Source organism: Notechis scutatus, chromosome 2, assembly GCF_049901735.1.
Source record: "Notechis scutatus isolate UNSWTSFEM ecotype Mainland chromosome 2, rNotScu1.2, whole genome shotgun sequence".
NCBI classification, from domain to species: domain Eukaryota; kingdom Metazoa; phylum Chordata; class Lepidosauria; order Squamata; family Elapidae; genus Notechis; species Notechis scutatus.
In genome coordinates, this window is record NC_142010.1 from 70,430,442 (window position 1) to 70,448,884 (window position 18,443).

An 18,443-nucleotide genomic window follows, 5' to 3' on the forward strand; every position below is an offset into this window, starting at 1 on the left:
TTAACTTTTAAAGCACTTTACCAACAAGGAGGATTAGCCCACTGAGACATTCAGGCTTGGCAAATTGCAGTGCTGGATTTTGGAAACCCAGTTGAATTTCAAAAATTCAGTAACTATATTTAGGAAACGTTCCTAAGATGAGAGTAATTCACAAAAACCAGGATGATCTATCATGTCCGCCACCAATCTTATGAATTGTTGGCAGCCATAACTGAACTAGACCAGCTTTTATAAAACTAGTAAAATAAATGACTTGTTCTTTCCTAATATATGGATCTAATAATTACTGTGATAAAAAAATGGCTCCAATTTTAACGATGCTTATAAAGAAGATTTTCATCAGATGGCGGGCCCATTTGTCTAGTTGCAAAGTGCAGATAGACTGTATGGATCAGTGGTTGCCAACCAGCGGGCCGGGGACCACTGGTGGTCTGTGAGAAAATTTTGATGGTCCACAGAGAAATGTCACCCCCAAAGCAATTAATCCAGGCTGTGCGGGAACACAAGGCTGCGCCACCCACATGGCCCGTGGGAACACAAGGCTTGTTTCACTTGCATTGCAAACAACACGAGGTAGTGAGGGGAGGAGGGGAAAGGGGGGAACTTGCCCCATGTGCCCCACGCACCTCGTCTGGCCATTGGGCTGCTTTTTTCTGCTTCTTTCTTCTTCTTTTGGCTGCACGTAAGGAAAGCAGCAAAAGTCTTTCTTTTTTTCCCTCAAACTCCACCAGAAATGAGTCTTCGGTACCCTGCAAGGCATCCTGCTCCAAGAGGCTGCTCCAGCAAAGACTCATTTCTGGCAGAGTTTGGGGGAGAGAAAGAAAGACTTCTGCTGCTTTCCTTGCATGAAGCCAAAAGTCTCTCTCTCCCCCTGAGAACGGAACAGGAGACGGTATCCTGCAATCCCAAATAAAGAATGATCGATCGGAAGGGGAAAAAAAACGGGGTGGGGAATTTTCGTGCAGACTTTTTTGGGGATTTTCCCAGGGTCTCTGGTCTGCGGGATTTAAAATTATGAGTTTGGTGGTCCTTGAGGTCCAAAAGGTTGGCAACCCCTGGTATGGATCATTCTTTCACGTTCAACATCCACTATAAGCGTGACCAGCTATTTACAAACTTTCATGATTCTGATTCTGCGACGCAATAATTAAGAAAAACATTTTTCTTTTTACAACCCTGTAAACCCTTGCTTTGGGATGGAGTCGGGGCAATTGAATGGAACTGAGTGTTTACCAGCTGGATGCCCTTCCTGACGCCTACATGGAGCTCGCAGCAATTTTTTACTTTTTTTCTTTGCGCCATGATAGAGAAACATCTGTCACTGCCTAGGATTGAACTTCTCAACCTTCTGAGTGGAAGGCGAGTGTCTTCAGAAAAACAATAATTTTAAAAATTAATTCTGCAATAACAGATTATTAAGGAATGTTTCACTTTTCTAAATTAATTTTACCCACTGCTTTTATCATCTAGATTATTATAGGTAAGGTGCTATTTGACAGGATGAAATTAATTTTCATAAGTTTGGCAAGCAATGATATTCTACATTGTTAAACTTACACAATAAAATACAGTTTAAGCATCAGATATTTCCAAATTAATACCCATCTATATCTTTATTTCATCTCATCCCCACTTTTTCAGAAGTGTTCATTCAAATGAATTAATAAAACAGTTATCTGCGCTTACCATAACACTATATACACATTGTTCAGAGCAGTAAATAAGTCTATATATGCCTAGTACTATATAAAAAATGGTAGAAGATGGTATTTACGGCTATATGAATTGTTAAGATTTTTGGTTTAAATATAAGAATGAAACCTGTCACAAGCCTCTGTCCCAACACTTTTCCTAAGTATTTTAAATTTATGATATAGATTCACATATTGCAATATTTGATGTATGTACAGAATTGTGATTTTGAAACCCAGCTTTTGATGGGAATAATTTTTCCAAAGTACAAATATTATACAAGCAACACATACACTTGCTATGAATAAAAAACCAATTCTTTAATCTCTAAAATAAGAAAGAGGATGCCTGGCTATTTAAAAAAGAGAAAATAGGCAAAAGGTTAATTGTACCTCACAAATTTACCTTGTCCCATTTGTACTTAGTCTGGACCAAAATATTAATCACTTTATTGAAGTAACAGACTACTTGTTCACCCTTGCATTTGCCAAAATTATCAACTTAGCAACTGCAAAATAATTCAATATATAATAGAAATAAAGTTCTAAAGTCAAAAGTTCATACAGGCAACCATACTCTCCAAAACTTTACAATGTAGACTGTGAAAGCTCACTAGGCATATCACAGACCAAATCCCAAATAGTGCACAAGATGCTGGAGAATGAGAATGCCAAAACAGAGAACTTAAATGCCAAGAAACAAATTAAAGTTAATGTAATTCACAGGAAAACTGTCATGAGAAAGTGTCTCCGTGTATATATTTATCATAGATTTACACACAATATTATTTAAATCCTATCACTCCTTTTTTCTTGTAAAGATAAACTATATTTTGAGGGAAAGAAGGGAGGCTCACTTCAGAATTTACTGGAAATGAGATGCAACCTCAGAACAATTAACCCCATTAAGTCAATACAAAGTCATGAATGTAAACAGTTTTAAAAATAATTGCTTGAATTGGGCAAAAGTGGTGGAGAATAATTTATGCCCAAAGAAAACAGCAGAAGGGGTTTGCCAGGAATGATAATCAATGGAAATAAATCATTATAGGGAAAAAGGTCCTTCTGGTCTATTTTGAACCTTACCATAATAGTTCAGCTGGAAAAGTAGAAACACAAAGATAAAATTCTTTTAATTGTTTTTAAAAAAATCAATGGACTAAAACGGAATGTGCGCACACACACACATTAACACAGATATATGCCAGTGAACATATATAAGGTAGCAATATTCATGTATTTCAATCTCATAAATAACGCAGGTGGAAATAGAGGCTACCCAAAAAGGTAAAAATGCCAGGCAATCTCACTCAATCAGAAAGGGATGCAAATTCACATGATCTGCCACTATATAAAATAGTAGTATACCCCAATTTTCATACCCATTTCCTGCCAACTCGCTTCATTTAAGAAGATTAAGTGATAATAGGAAAGACTATGCAGGACCTAGAAATCAATTACCTAGAAAGTAATTTAAATTTAAATTTAATTAAATTTAATTTTTTTTAAAAAAAATAGAAATAGAAAGTAAAAACGGTCTTCCTGTTCATTAGGAAGATTGTAGATTAAACAAGCTACTGAGCAAAGGACCTCTTAAAGTGACAGTTAAGTCTTATGAAATGCTGCTTCATTTGAAGCAGAGCATTTGTTAGCTGGTTTTAAATAGGAAAGGTGTTTTTTAAAGGTGGGGTACATCTAACGTGGATATTGGCAGTTCTCCATTTTTACATGCACAGGGAAGGAATTAATCTAATATTAGCAGAATGGATTAATTTCTTTCTTTTCTAAAGAAAACATGCAACCAAATCAACTTAAGTAGAATTCCCTCCTACATTCTAGAAATTTATCAGGGGAAAGACAATAGAAGTCTTAGAGAACAGATGCCTCTAAAACACATCACCTAATATCTAAGCTTCAGGACGGTTACAAAGGTAAGAAATAAGAGAGACATTACCAAGAATAAAATAAGCCTCAGGGAAGGTTCACCTACAAACACCACTTCCACTCGGTAGTCAAAATGCAGCTTCTGGGTTCTCTCAATTTATTTCTGTCTGTTAGAATGCCTTAACGAACAAAAAATTAAGAGCCTCCATCGCCACATCAAATGATTTCTTATTAACATTTTAACATAAAAAACTTGGTGTACACATAGGTTCAAACACATTACAGTTTCCAGAAAAATAAATGCCAGGAACTGAAAGAGTGAAGTTTTAGGGAGGCACCACTATTTGCACCAGAGCCCCCTCCTTCTTGTGTTTCTGAAGTTGATTATGCGTACTACTAACAGAAAAAAACTTTACCAAACAGACCACCAGTTGCTCCAAAGCCAACATCTGCTGAAATACAAGGTAGTTATGAATGGCAAAATGGATGACTTAAGAAACTGCACACAAACCCTATTCATTCCAGCAGGGGCAAGATGAATACAACAATGTAACACCCCAATTCTAAGCAAGGATAGTCAGTCTGTCCATTACACCCATTCCATGTCTCATAGATAACAAGCCTTGTGTTATCATGAATTAAAGAGCTTTCTTCTTAAGGTCTATCTCCTCTGGCTGTTCCTGTGTTGCAGGACTCCTTTCTGCTTCTAGGCAGAAGGGAAGGATGGGCTCAAGATGGAATCTCAGCAAATGCCAAGCGCCTTGATGGGTCCCGAGAGAACCCCACATCCCACCCACCCCCAACTGCTATTACAGTAAGAGATTACACAATGAAAACTACTCTAAAGGACTGAGCAAATGCCAAGTAGTAATGATGTCCCTTCTAAATCCTTTAGCCAATAGTTGGTTCTCAATCAGCTAAACCTGTACAGTGCAGACCAGGAGGATTTCTTTTAGTCAGTGAAACTGTAATATCGTAGCAGGCCAGCAAAAGGGTTCACTTTTGAGCCACGAGCAATCCAGAGAGACAGCACAGCAGTGTGCTCTAGAGGTCCTGGCTGAAACAGCTAGGGCCATCAGGGCCGGCGGTTTCCTCTCGTGTGTACAGTTGTTTCTGGTATCGTGCTGTTACGGGAATGCCTCCTGGTATGCTGGGGAATGAGACAGGGAAGGAACAATATTAGCTCAATCTCTCAATCTATAAAATGTATTATATCTGCCTCCTGGAAGCTGTGCTTAAATCAAGAACAAAAGGATCTTGAAAAATCTCACAAGATTCCAGAAGGAGCCACTTCAAAAGAGCACATGCACTTTCATGTTAAAAAATCGTTCTATATATTGTAAGTGGGACTTGGTGATAAAATGAGCATAGATATATACCCGAGAAGAAATATTGTGAACTTTTGACAGAAAGGCTCTTCAACACAACTAAAGCTATAATCAGAAACTTTAACTTTGCATATAACAGCTTGATAATCAGCCGGCAGGCTGATTGGTGCATTACCAGCACTTAGCAATCACTTAGTTTATGAAATACATTATATTGTGAAAGAAGTTGTTTTAATCAGTTTACCTGAAACCAACTGTGGTGTGCAATATATTATGGAATTAACTCAGTAAATTAATAATTTGGGTAATCCTTCAAAAAGAGATAATCAGAAAAAGCAATAGGATATTTCTCCTGAGCAGCATTTTCTATGGCAGGATGAACAACCTTTGCGTACTTACTCCGTCCTAAAACTTTTTTTTGACATAAGAACTTAATAATTAATATTATTTGTTTGGTTCTATACGAAGTATTCCAAAAAACTTTTCTGACCAAATAACTCTCCCATTGGCTGATACAATTAGAACATCAAAACTATTCAATTGATTTGTTCTGAGACAACTTGCTTCAGATGATTAAAAACGGACTCACTCAGGGAAACTGAAGATATTTATTATGTACAGATTTGTGCAGTGTGCTTCTACCACACATGCCTGAGTCTTTAGCAATAGCAGTTTCTCTACTTTATAGATAAGTCCTTGACTTACAGTGGCAATTGGGACCAAAAATTCAGGCACTAAGCAATGCAGGGTGACATCATGTGACTCATTGCTCAGCAACAGCAATTCCTGCAGTCCCTGTTGCTATTGTTGTGAACACCTCTTCAAAATTTTCTGCTGGCTTCCAACAACCAAAGTGGAGAATCCAGCAGGAAGCTGCAAGTCCCAAGCAGTTCATAAGCAGGCTAGCAGGCAAATAAATGGCTGCTGCCCGGTGGGAGAGGGAGTGAAGGGTTCATGGGTGGCTGGGGAGTATGAGGCTCAGAGGGGCTGCATAAGGTTTCATGAATGGTGGGGACCAAAGGGTGCAAGTGCAACAGGGCTTGGGGGTGGCTGCTAGTGGATGGGAAAGGTGTACAATTGCCCAGCAAGACAGTGCAAATGTGAAGCTTGGGAAGGCTGCTCAAGTAGCAGGTGCGATGTGAATGCAATGGGACTTGGGATAGCCACATGGGCAGGGTGTGTGAGAATGTGCATGATTGGCCAGCTATAGTAAATGTAGTAAGACAGTAAGCAACACTCGAGCATTCCAAAGGCAGAGAGGAATGGCTAGAAGGCAAGCAAAAGCCAAAGATGTGAACCTAGGTAATCTTATCTCCTTCGAACCAGAAAGCACAGTCCTAGTCCCATGACTTCTTCCCCTTTCACTTGGCGGAGTTGCCAGTCTCAGGATTGTTGAGCGAGGACTACACTATCTCTACTCCGTCAAATGGCTAGAATATTAGTATCCCCATTCTTGTGCTTAAATTTGTTCCAGAGCATTGGGAGCAAATTTGGGGCAGGCACGAAGGATAGTGTGACAACAGAAATTCAATTCAGAGAATAAAGAAGTATCTGCTTAATGCTGAACGTACTGGTATGCCCTCACTGTGCTTATTGCCCCTTGTACATATTTTGGCAACTTGCAGATACATAAATCAGCAAACATAACACACACACCCCTCCCGATTTTTAAAAGAAAAATCACTCTATCAGCACAGTGAAAAAAACAATTTAAACCAGAAAATATTGAAATCCGAAAGAATAACGAGGCAAATGTAACCTGTCCATTAAGAATGTTTTTTTTTTTACTGCTTCATAATTTGCTTTTCTGTGAGGTTTGGCATAGGTGGGCTGAGGTAGAGTGAATATCAAAGGATAAAGTAAATAGCAAAGTCCCTAAATTTCCATTTTCAGCATCATATGGTTGCTTGTCATGAGGAAATTTTTTTTAAGGAATATTAAACTATATGGCCATCTAGAAGGAAAGCATATTAATTCAATTCAATAAAGGGATGCAAAACCTTTATTACCACCAAGCATTATATATCACTAAACATTAACACAATCCAGTGGTCAATCTGTAAAAATACATCCGTTATTTTGAATTAAAAAATAAATAAGATAAAGCACTTACTGATTCTTGTGTTTGAAGCCACTGATATGAGCTTGATACTGCTCTATAGAATTCAGTACTATGTTACAGTCATTGCAGGGATACCCCTTTGCAGCTGAAAATATCACAAAATTTGAGCATCAAATTAACTGAATTAAAGAGCCACATCAATATAATTAACAGTAAAGAAGCAATGACTCTATGTACTGTGATGCTAGGAATTCTAAGCAGTGTCATAGTCATTGTCAGTTTAATTTATACAACACAGCATATTTATGGTCATATATCCAACTTTCCTATTTTTTAATTATACATCTGCAGGAAGTTCAAAACTTAATTGGAACATTACTGTTTTCAGGATTTAAATGTATGCTTTCAAACAAAGCAATTGTTATACATGGGTGTGTTCAATCTGGAAAAAGAGAGGAGATTAATATTACAGCCTTTCAAAGAGCTGCTCCAATAAAACTCTGAGCCCACCATGATTGCAATGGTATTTAAAAAAAATAATAGTGGTAGTTCTGATCACTGATCTCCTAAAGCATAAATTCATTATGAAAACTGTAGAACTTCTGCCACAGAGATATTTTTTTCTTTGCATTACTCTCATTCTCAGACCCTCAAACTATACCAGAAGGAAAGTGAACATTTGTTGTTGTTAAAAAACTATTAAATGGAATGTGACACAAACACACTGTTCCAATTGTAGTCTTATGTTTTGAAATTCATCTGTTTCTGGTTAATTATGTTAGAAATATTTTCCTTAGTAAGAATTGCAAGCAACATATTCTAATGAATACTTTGCCATGAATGTTTGAAAAAGGCAAAAAAAAAAAAAAAAGACACATCTGTCAGATCCTCTGGGAATTATAATAATTTTAAAGGCAAGAAATATGTAAAGATCCTCTTCCCATTCCAGAGGAAAAGAATGAAAAAATGTTGATTCTTAAAGCAGCTACTGAAATCAAAATGTGCTATGTTTGTGAATGATTCCTTATAATTAACAGGACCAGCCATTTTTAAAATCAACAGGATGGAAGTTGCAGATTGGACAATCACTTAAAATTCTCATTATGGAATTTTTAAATAATGCTCTCTAGGTTGCTATTTCCCCTGCTATGAACCTCAATAACATCAAATTATGAATCTATCTAATCTAGTATTTTTCATCCATCCTTCCATCCAGGATTGCTGTTGCTAAGCAATGTGGTCATATGCCATCTTGCTTTATGACCACATCACTCAGTGAAAGAAATTCCAATCTCAACTGCCTTCATAACTCGAGCGCTATCTATTATACTTAAAGTGTAAAGAGGAATACATGAAGATAAATATTTTGGAAGAAGATGTTTGTGGTATTACTGGCGCTCACAAGATTGAGTAGCTGTAAGTCAAGAACTACCTGTAAAAACAAACACTTAATGGATAGTTAGCACAATAATTCCATCACAGATCTCTGCAAAGCAAGTAGGAAGTTGCAGGAATACATATAAATGAATCAGAATCTTCAACTTGAAGTAAGATGAACCGCACGTACAGTGGTACAAAACTGGGCAACCTGGAAGGATACATTTGGATTCTTATCAAATGAGGGGCAACAAATGGAAGTTAAGCTCTCTGCCTGGAAATATTTCAGGATGGGGTAGATGAGAATCATTATAGAATTTCTGTAAAGGGAGGAACAGAGGAGCATATGGCTGAAGGGAATAATGTGTCTAAGGTATGTTCCTATGAAACGTCAATATTATAATAGACAGGTAATAGGAGGATACAGCAATTTTTTTGGAAGATTCCAAATTACAAAATTAAATGCTAGGCTTGGATTAGATCGAAGCACCATTCACAAATCTATTGCTTTATTTGCCATAGTTATTTTTAAACATTTCTTTAAAATATATATTTTTACCACTTTGATATTATTTTGAGAGTTCTATCTTTCTGGTCCACATACGATGATGATGATATTATTATTTACTTGTTTTATTTTACTTACTTCATGAATCATTTTGCTTAATTCCGAATTCTAGTTTACCTCTGAACTACCAAATGTTATCCTTACTTTGACATGCTTTCTACTTACAGTAATGGTATGGATCATTTGTATCACTGTCAACATTTAAATTTAAATTCCCCACTTTTTCATAATTTATTTTGGATACATTGCATATACATCTCTCTTCATTTTCTTTCTAACCAAAACCTTCCACACTAGATTGTAGCACTATAAAAAATGAAGCCATATTTTTGCAGCTCATGAAAAAATAAGAATTAGATGCAGAAATTCCCACACTCACCATTGCCTCTCTTAGAATTGGCCTCAGCCCTCTTGCTCTCCTTTTAGAGTCCAAGAGCTAGATTTGGGAGAGTTTTAAAGGCATTTGTGAGAAACTGAGAGGTTTTTTTTTTTCCCAAGCCCAGAATTCTCAGGATGACTGTTCTAATTCTCTCCTCATCTAGAAGGAGCAGTTCCAATCTAATCACTCTGCACGTGAATATACCCACTGTGCAAAGTAGAAGAGTGTATTTTGTCTCCAGTTACATAAAACAGGTAGTCCTCGTCTTACAACAGTTCATTTAGTGATCATTCAAAGTTACAATGGCACTGGAAGAAAAAGACTTACGATTGTTTTTCAAACTTATGACCATTCTAGCATCCCTATGATCACATGATCAAATTTCAGACTCTTGGCAACTGATTCAGTGATTCACTTAATTGTGGCGAGGAGGGTCATAAAATGGAGCAATATTCACTTAACAAATGTCTTGCTTAGCAACAGAAATTTGGGGTTCCTAAGTTGAGGACTACCTGTACAAAAGTGAAGCAGCCAATATCATGTAAGACATTAAAAACAAAACAAAAGGTTATTTTGGCACTACGAACATGTACAACTGATTCTGTTCTTTATTCTGAAAGCCTTCTACAAAACACTCACCGTTGGAAACAGCTGGCTCCTCGGGAGTTCTCCCATAGTGTGCCATTAGCCTAAGCTTGGTTTGTTGCTTTTTGTGTTTCTTGCCGACATAGTGTTGTTTTGCCATCAGTGGATTATTGAATGTAGCATGGCAGAGATTGCAGAATTTGTCTGGGTCAGAAGTGTTTTGATTCTCTTCATTAGAGGATGCAGTAGTGGGAAGAAGATTAGTAGGCTCTTTCTGAATGGATAATGCTGCTACAAATATAACCCAAAAGATTTAAAAAAAAAAAAAAATTAGAGGAAAAATAAAAGCATATTTTCACAAAACCAGAAGTATCCTCACAAGGCCAGAAATGTCATTTCTTAGTCTGCATAAAGGTTGAATGTTCTTAGCGCATGCATACATATATGGGTTACAAAACAAATAATCTAAAATAGCAAAATGATCAAGGATATGTATTTTGTGTGCTTCTATCAGGCTTTTTACCATTACATCAGTCATCAAACTTGGGACATCAGTGTGTAAATTCTCAACTTAATATATATGTTCTTGAACCTTATTATGTAGAGGACAGGTACTGCTGTACAGCGTTTGTACTATAATGTATATAAACCCTAGACTATTCTGAAGAGAGATTTTTTTTTCCCACAATGCCAGGAGAGAACTCCTCTTTACCTTCCCGATCATACCTTCTGTTTTAGGAGCCTGCTGCTTCAGTTTCAAATTCTTGGCATGAGTCTTGCCTAAGTAGTGAGAATTAGCCACAACAGGTGAAGAAAAGGTCATGTTACAGATGGGACAGCATTTGTTCCTGTCTTCACCGTTACTGCTCTGTTGCTTGTAAAAAGGAACACAGACATTTATTGGGAGTGAAGGGACAAAAGGAAAGCATATCAAAATGTCCCATTTTCAGAAACTGGAACTTAAACTGTTAGCACCACTCTTTATTAAATATTGTCCTCTTTATTTAAAGCAAGACAGTGAAGTTAGTACATAATTATTCAAGTAAGGCCTAATATGTTGTAAAATAGAAATAATTTACTAGCAGGATCTTATCATCAAACAAATGATGTAACAAGAGCGAGCTTGAATTTAAAATAGGTTTATATGCTTCTGTAACAATATTAATTCACAACTGTCTCTGAATTGTAGTCTTCTCATAAGCTTCCTAAACTTATTTTCATCAAAGACTGGATTAAATGTTTCTGCAACAATGGCCAATGTCAAAAATTATCTTTGGAACATTGTACTATTGGCCAAGACTTGCCGCACTGAATGCACCTGACAGATTTTCTATTATAGTACATGTCTGATGTGCTTATTCTTCTTTGGAGTTCTGGTATTACCTGTTCTGTATCTAGCTTTATCTTCTTACTCTGACAGAATTCCTCTTCCCCATGGATAGCCATGTATCTCCGAACTTTGTTTGCATGCTTCTTACTCTGAAGGAAGATAACAGGGGACAAGAAGGACTAAGCACACCTGGGATATTTTATACACACATCAGTAATTTCAACAGCTACCTCTAGTTTAAAGCACACCTGATAATGAGCAAGCTTCTGAGATTCAGAGATGAGCACTGCACTACAAACTTTGCACTGGGTGTCAGTGAAGATGTGGCTATTTTCTTTGATCAGCTGATCCACTGTAAAAGGCAAGAATATCATTAAATATGTATACATACATGAATGTGAACATGTGTAAATAATTTAAAAACTACACATTCTTGCAGTCACTTAGCAATCTTCGTGGGTTTTTCCAGAATAACACAGAACTCAAATATTCTTTGCTTTCTGACAAATATGAGTTAGATGTTCTGAAATGACAATTTTAATGCCTTAATCAGATAAAAAGCAAATATTTTTTCAGAAAAAGTATTGTATTAATTACAGTTAACTCAACTAAACAAAAAGAGTGTCCTTGACCTTGGACTTGACTCCGGGTGATTTCATGTCCATAGAAATAGCTTGCCATTGCCTTCTCTTCCACAGAGAATCACAATTAAAGGCTCAGTGTTTCTTTTAACTATTGATCCACATTCATTTTAAATATAATGCCAATGCTTTCATTAGTCTTTAGTTAAAAGAATAACCTAATCAATGGAATTTTTTTCTGTAAGAAACTATAGTTCTAGCATTGTTTTTAGCTTATAAATCTTCAACATTTCACATTTCACATTGTGTCAAGAAGATAAAGATCCATTTTATTGGCTGTTTTAACAATATATGTAATGGCCAGTGTAATTATGTATCTATTCTACACCAAGTAACTGCTATGGTATGTATATATGGATTAAGAAGACTGAAAAAAATATATGTGAATAGAGAATCTCATCTATCGTTGATCTGTAATTCTGTACAAACACATCCCATTTTACAAACTCCAGCAAATCACTACACTGACACAACACTTACAAATACTACTGTTAACAGCACCAGAGAGAGAGAGAAAAAATCTCATCTGAATTATATTTACTTAGCAATAATAAAACAGAGTAAGAATTACCCTCAGAGAACAGGAATTTGTGGCAATTTTATAAGGTTAAGAGATTTATTGTAGAATATCTTATAAATTAATGTCTGCTTTGTCATTTTTGTTTTTATAAAGATTATGAGAGCAACAGAACCATGGAACACATGATGCTCTTTTCTGATGCTGATCATATTTCTGCGCAAAAGTCTAATAGAAAAGATTCATACCTAATACTGGTAGTTGGGAACAGCCTTTCTAATCCTGTTGACAATGGTTACCAGACAAACATTCCAACAGCTTGTAATAACAATTAGTGAAAATCCATCAGTTTAGATTTGGACATTATCCTTACCTATTTTTAAACTTTAGAAGAGTCTGAAGCTCAACATAAGGAAGTAAGTACACATTATCAATTCAGTCAGAAAATATAAACTATTTGGGGATGAGAGTTCTAAGGTTGCCATTACTACATGTGCATTACTACAAGTGACTTTGGGCAGCTTACAGATTATAAAATAAGTACAAAATAGTTAAAAGATTAAAAGAATACAGAAGTAAATTATTAATAAGAACTATACTGAATTTACAATATGGAATAAATACATTCTTGGGCAATATTTCTCTTAAAACATAAGACTGTTACAAAATATGATAAAAAATGCTCTTCACGCTAGTGCTTATATTAAAAATGATAAGAGAATATCAATGATGAACTAACTCTAATTCTGAATAAAATAACTGAATAGTCCACTTACGGTCGCCTCTCCCCAGCAGTTTTCTGAGACTGCAGAAGGAACAGTATGCTCTTCCTATCTAATTAGCTAATGAAGAGAAGGATTGGGGGTGACATGATAGCAGTCTTCCAATACTTGAGGGCCTATTACAGAGAAAGGGGGGGTGGGTGTCAATCTATTCTCCAAAGTACTTGAGGGCAGGACAAGAAGTAATTGCAGGTTACTGAAGAAAGATTCAACCTAGAATTTAGGAAAAATTTCCTATCAGCCAGAATTAGTCAGTGGAACAGCTTGCCTCCAGAAATTGTGAGTGCTTCATCACTGGAGGTTTTTAACAAAAGACTGGCAACCATTTATCTGAAATGGAACCCCTGCTTTAGCAGGGGGTTGGACTAGAAGACCTCCAAGGTCCCTTCCAACTGTTACTATTTTAAGATAACAACAGGACAAAAATAATTGGCTAGGTGGCGCTTAGTATAATATAAATAACATTTTAATAACTAAATAGGTAACCACATTTTGCCTTTCTTACTGCAAAGAAGCATGCCCATATAAATATAAGAAGACATATATAGCTAAATATCCAACTAGCACAGTAAATAAAATAAAATGAATAGACTAGGAAAAAGTACCTTTCTAGTAACCAAAAGATGAACCCAAGAACCCCTTCCAGGTAGAAGGCAATTTTTAGACTTTTTCCTGACCTGTAGAAGAAAGCTGTTGTCTTTTCAATTGCACACACTGATTTCAGCCAACTATAGTTCCATTTTGAGCAAGTTTTAAGAAGTTTGCTACCCACAACAAAAATGAGAAAACCAAACTATATGTAAATAGTTAGCAAATACATTAAGACTGTTTCTGTCCTCTTTTATAAGATAGAACTCTCAGGTCTATCTTTCAGTAACAAGAAAGGTAGTTCATAAGTAAGTCCTACTACTTTCTTGATCACTGAAGATGGAACCAATAGGATATGGATGTACTATACATTGCTATGGAGTCAGTAGAGTTTAAAGTATATTCTGTAGCAGCATTTACCCAAAGGCTCAAACTTGTCTATTTTATATTAAATGAATGTCTGCTTTGGCTACTGTCCTACAACTGGCAATCAGCACTGGTAGCTGATGGAATGTGACTCTACAGGAATACACTATCATACTGTATCCAGTTGGTGCTTCATTGCTTTCTTCATCCTTAACTCCTTCTCTCTGGTTTTGAAGGTGAGTGAAGGCCAAAACTTCTCCCTCAATTTTCTTGTCAATTAAAGAGCTTGTCTCCATGAAACAGATTTTAAAACCCACTTGTATCTGCACGTGGGCTCCATGATGCAACTGCAATTTTTCCCCCCAGTTGTTCATCTGCATGGAAAATGATGGCATTAATTTGAGGAACATTTTCTTTGGATCTTACCTTCTCTATCTTTGGAAGCATGTCTTGTTAGTGGACCTGAGAACTCCAGCAACTGTTTCCCTACCCTGCTTTTCGCTCACATAACGTTAAAGGCGAGATCTCTAGGCCAAAGTGGTGAAATTGTTCTTTAACACTTTCTTTCCACCTTCACAAGGGCTGAAGGATTTTTTTCTGTTTTCTATTAGAATGGAATTAACAGATATTCCAAATGATCTTTTTTTAAACTGATCAGTATTTGAGGGGTAGGCTCCTGGTTGGTAATCTACCAGTTAATGCCCAAGAATCAGAAATGGACTCCCAAAGCCACTGAAAATAAGTACTGTTAGTACTTATTGTTAGTACACCAAATGATGGTTCAGATGCCAGAGGGTCACTAATATTAGTATAATCCAATGCTCACCTAGATCACCTTGTATCTCATTTGTGGAGAATGAGAGAGGCTGCCAGAAGGTTGCTTTACTTGAAGAGACCTGGCACTTGTCCACTGCTCATTTGCTACCTGAAAGCTCCCCTGACTGATCCAGGTGTGAGTGCCCAAGACGGCTCAAATCTAGATCTATAGTGATAAAATCATTTTTGCCCCAGCATTCTCTTACTTTAATTCTTAGTCACCAAATGGCTTTTCTACTATAGCTGTTTTTTGATATGCCCATCTACTGTACTTGCCATTGCAGTGCTAGTACCAAATGTTTATGATTTGTGAAGCTTCAGCTATGACTTGAATTCTTTCCTTTTTTCAATCCTTAAAGTAACACTGAGAGAAAAGCCATTGCTTCTTCTAGCCAACAAAACTAAAGACTGAAATGAAGGAGTTTCATCCATAACATCGGAAGAAGTCTTAAGCCTTCTAGAAGAAGTGGAGTTAAATCTTCCCAATCAGGCTCCATCTTTTCTAACTAAGAAAATGTATTTAAAATATATCAGTAGCATTCCATGCATCATTTAGAGATGAAAAAAATTCTAGGCTGAAAACTGACAACCCCAATAACAAAGTTAAAGATTCTGATGAAAACTGAGAAAACAAGCATTAGGTACAACTAACTTTTTTTGTGCATTTACTGCATAACTACTATCATCCTACAATTTTCTTCTATTCTATTTCATTATTTTTCCCACTTAAGTTCCTGATAACATGGTTCTTGCTGTGACCAGCATATTTAATTACAATCATCCACCCATTTTTGATCTGGTACTAACTCTACACTTACTTTTTGAGTTTGGTTCTAATATGTGATGAAAGATTAAATGAAAGACTTGGCCCTGAAAAGGTTGCCATTCCAAATCTATATATTATCTAAATCCAATCCATGGTATTGTAGAATAGGCAACATACCCATAGAATTGTCAGCCAAGGGTTAAAAATCTGTAGCTATTACATGTGCTTAACTATTATTGGATGTGCCCTCACTATTGATTCATCTGTGATGTAAAAAGATTTCCCAGTAAGATATTAGCATCCTTCTATAAGCCTGCAAGGAAATCTAGAACATTGTCAGGAAAAATTGCCCATCTGGAACAATAATATTTCTTTACAATGTAAGCAATCTCAGAAATCACCTTTTCAATGTAACTCTTTCATTTTCTAATATATGACCTGTAAAAATATCTATCATACTTCCCATTTCTTTAGCAAGCCCTTCCTCAACAAAGACCTTTCCAGACATTAGGGGACAAGACGCATCATGTGACACATCTCCCCACTACCTGTTGTAATTGGATACATTTAATGAGCAACAGTTTGGGAAAAGCTCTTCTGGGATTTCACTCTGGAAGTTCTGTTTCTACGCATATAAAGGTAGGCAATATATCAAGTAGGATAAAATCCAATGCCAGGAGTTAATCACTGGCAAAAGTCAACAAGCCACACAAAATTAACTCACTGAGCTCTTACTGATTTAGAAACTATTATAAACACACAAATGCAGTTTTTAACCCCTCGTGTTTGGACTATTAATTCTTATTAGAATCAGCACCATGGCTATTATTCGCTGGAGATGATGAAGTCTCACAAGTTCATTCTTCTGGAAGATTACAGCTGGAGGGAGGACTTGATAAACCCACGGGGAAAGAACTCTCCCCCCCCCCATCACACCACTAAATTCCCCGGGACACTAGTTCTAAAGTTGTCGACCAAAAGGCGAGCCCCGTTTTCCTTAGAGCACAAAGGAAACGGCGATCTCACACCATCTTATTAGCAAGTAACGGGTTTAGCGCGTGTTTTCGCAAGCGTGGACTCCAAACCGTCCAGATCCCCGACTTTCTTGTCACGGCCGATTTTCCTTTTCAATCTCAAAGCGCCCTCCAACTTCGTGTCTGTCGCGGCAACGCATTCAAACGGAAAAAGTCCCCGCTGGGCAAGAGCTGGAAAATGTCGAAGCCGCTTCGGGACGAGGCAGAAAGCGATCCACGAGCGGCGTTTGGAGCGGCGCTCGTTCTGCCACGTGATAAGCGCGGGGTGGGGGTGAGGGAGAAGGATCAGCCACCGGTCTCAATCCTTGAAGCCCCGCCTGAGAGCTGCGGGGAGAAGGGTAAATGGCCAACATCCCCGGTCTTACTGTTTGACGCAACACTGCACGCTTAAAGGAACAAGGTAAGACGATAAGGTACAAGATCGCCGGTCCTCCACCTAAGCAAGGCAGAAACACCTCACCCTCACCTGCCTCTTTTCCCACCGGCAAGGCTGAAGCGTCCCCGTTGCTACCCGCCTCGTCCGCCATCTTCTTCCAGCGTCGCCGCCCCCAAAGGATGGGTCTTATCCCATAACTCCGAAATATCGCGAGAGGTCCCGAACCAGTAACGCGAGAGCCCACTTCATCGGCACGTCGAAAAGTGGGAGGTCTCTGTTCTCGCGATGCTTCATTTCAAAGCTAAGTGGAAATGAACACGTGATTAAAGCTGAGTCTACAAGTGCCCGGAGATGGGCGGGCATTCGGCGGTAATGAAAGTTTTGATTGTCGTTAACTCGGCACAGTCGACTGTTTTGAAGTTCTTCAGAAACGTCTATGTTTCGCGCCATGCATGAAAGGACAACATAATGCATTTGACTTGTATGTCTCAAACGTGTAATCTCACATCCGTCGGAATCCTTGTGGGAATTGTGCCGACTATCTGAAACCCTTGCGGGAGTGGGGAAAAAAACCCCGATATAACCGTGTCATATTTAAAAATGACGGGAGGCGAGGAATAAATGCTGTTAAATGAGGATAAAGAATAATGCCGAGTTGCATTCAATGCTTGGTCAGAATCCTACAAGACTTTCAGAACTGGGAGGTAAGCGAGGAGAAAAAAACTGAGGAAAGAAGCCGCTCAGCCGTGTCGCGTCTACAGCACCGTAAACTCGTAACACTTTACTGCGGAAAAGGTTCACCAAAGGAGAACAAACTCAAACTGCCTGTGGCAGGCCAACGATTGGAGCGAGGCTCGAAGGAGACGCTCCTCCCCCTCCTCCTCCCCCAAAGGAGGCGGCGACCCGAGTTCCCGCGCACCCGTGGTGCACGTGACCCTCACGTGACCCTCCCAGCAGCGCGCGAGTGCCCTTCATCTTCGCTACGGGACTTGAAGCTCCCGGAGCCAACATGAATGTGGGCAAAAGGCCCGCTGCTGTTGGCTGTGTTTGAATCTGCCGGCAAGAAGCAAAAGAGTCCAGGACCTATCGTCGTCTGCTGGCAGAGTTGGATAGGGAGGGAAAGGAGGGTAGTGACATAGACCCGTTGTGGGGAGGGACTGGGCCGGTTGAATACAGTAATCCCGACCCGCCAAATTCCCTTGACAAATCTGCCTTTCGGACCTGTGGTGTGAAATCTTCCCTCCATTTCGGGATCTTCTCCCGGGACTGGGTTGTCCCTCCAGAGTGAATCCTGTGAGCCTGCCTTTTTCTCTCCTTTTTTTTTTTTTTTGGGGGAATTGCGCTCTTTCTAGT

At 38.1% G+C, this 18,443-nt stretch overlaps 1 protein-coding gene and 1 non-coding gene across 7 annotated transcripts in view; one reads left to right on the plus strand and one right to left on the minus strand.

The window, feature by feature from the left end:
* Positions 1-17,295, minus strand: part of ZNF346 (zinc finger protein 346) — a 29,212-nt gene extending 11,917 nt beyond the window's left edge. For 2 of the 6 annotated variants that reach the window (XM_087955083.1, XM_087955082.1), the window contains exons 1-6: positions 17,181-17,287; positions 11,453-11,556; positions 11,258-11,353; positions 10,601-10,748; positions 9,929-10,165; positions 7,017-7,110 (exon numbers count right to left, since the gene is read on the minus strand). In XM_087955083.1, coding sequence (XP_087811209.1) covers positions 7,017-7,110; positions 9,929-10,165; positions 10,601-10,748; positions 11,258-11,353; positions 11,453-11,556; positions 17,181-17,241 — 740 coding nt within the window. In that variant the 5' untranslated portion in view covers positions 17,242-17,287. Of the gene's footprint in view, positions 1-3,703; positions 4,726-7,016; positions 7,111-9,928; positions 10,166-10,600; positions 10,749-11,257; positions 11,354-11,452; positions 11,557-17,180 lie in introns of those variants that run through there. The other 4 variants (XM_026673404.2, XM_087955081.1, XM_026673406.2 and 1 more) reach the window with 4 other exon arrangements.
* A 744-nt stretch (positions 17,296-18,039) lies between these two features.
* LOC113415827 (uncharacterized) overlaps positions 18,040-18,443 on the plus strand; it is a 47,974-nt gene continuing 47,570 nt past the window's right edge. The window contains exon 1 of the transcript XR_015747286.1: positions 18,040-18,383. This is a non-coding gene — a transcript (uncharacterized LOC113415827). The remainder of the gene's footprint in view (positions 18,384-18,443) is intronic.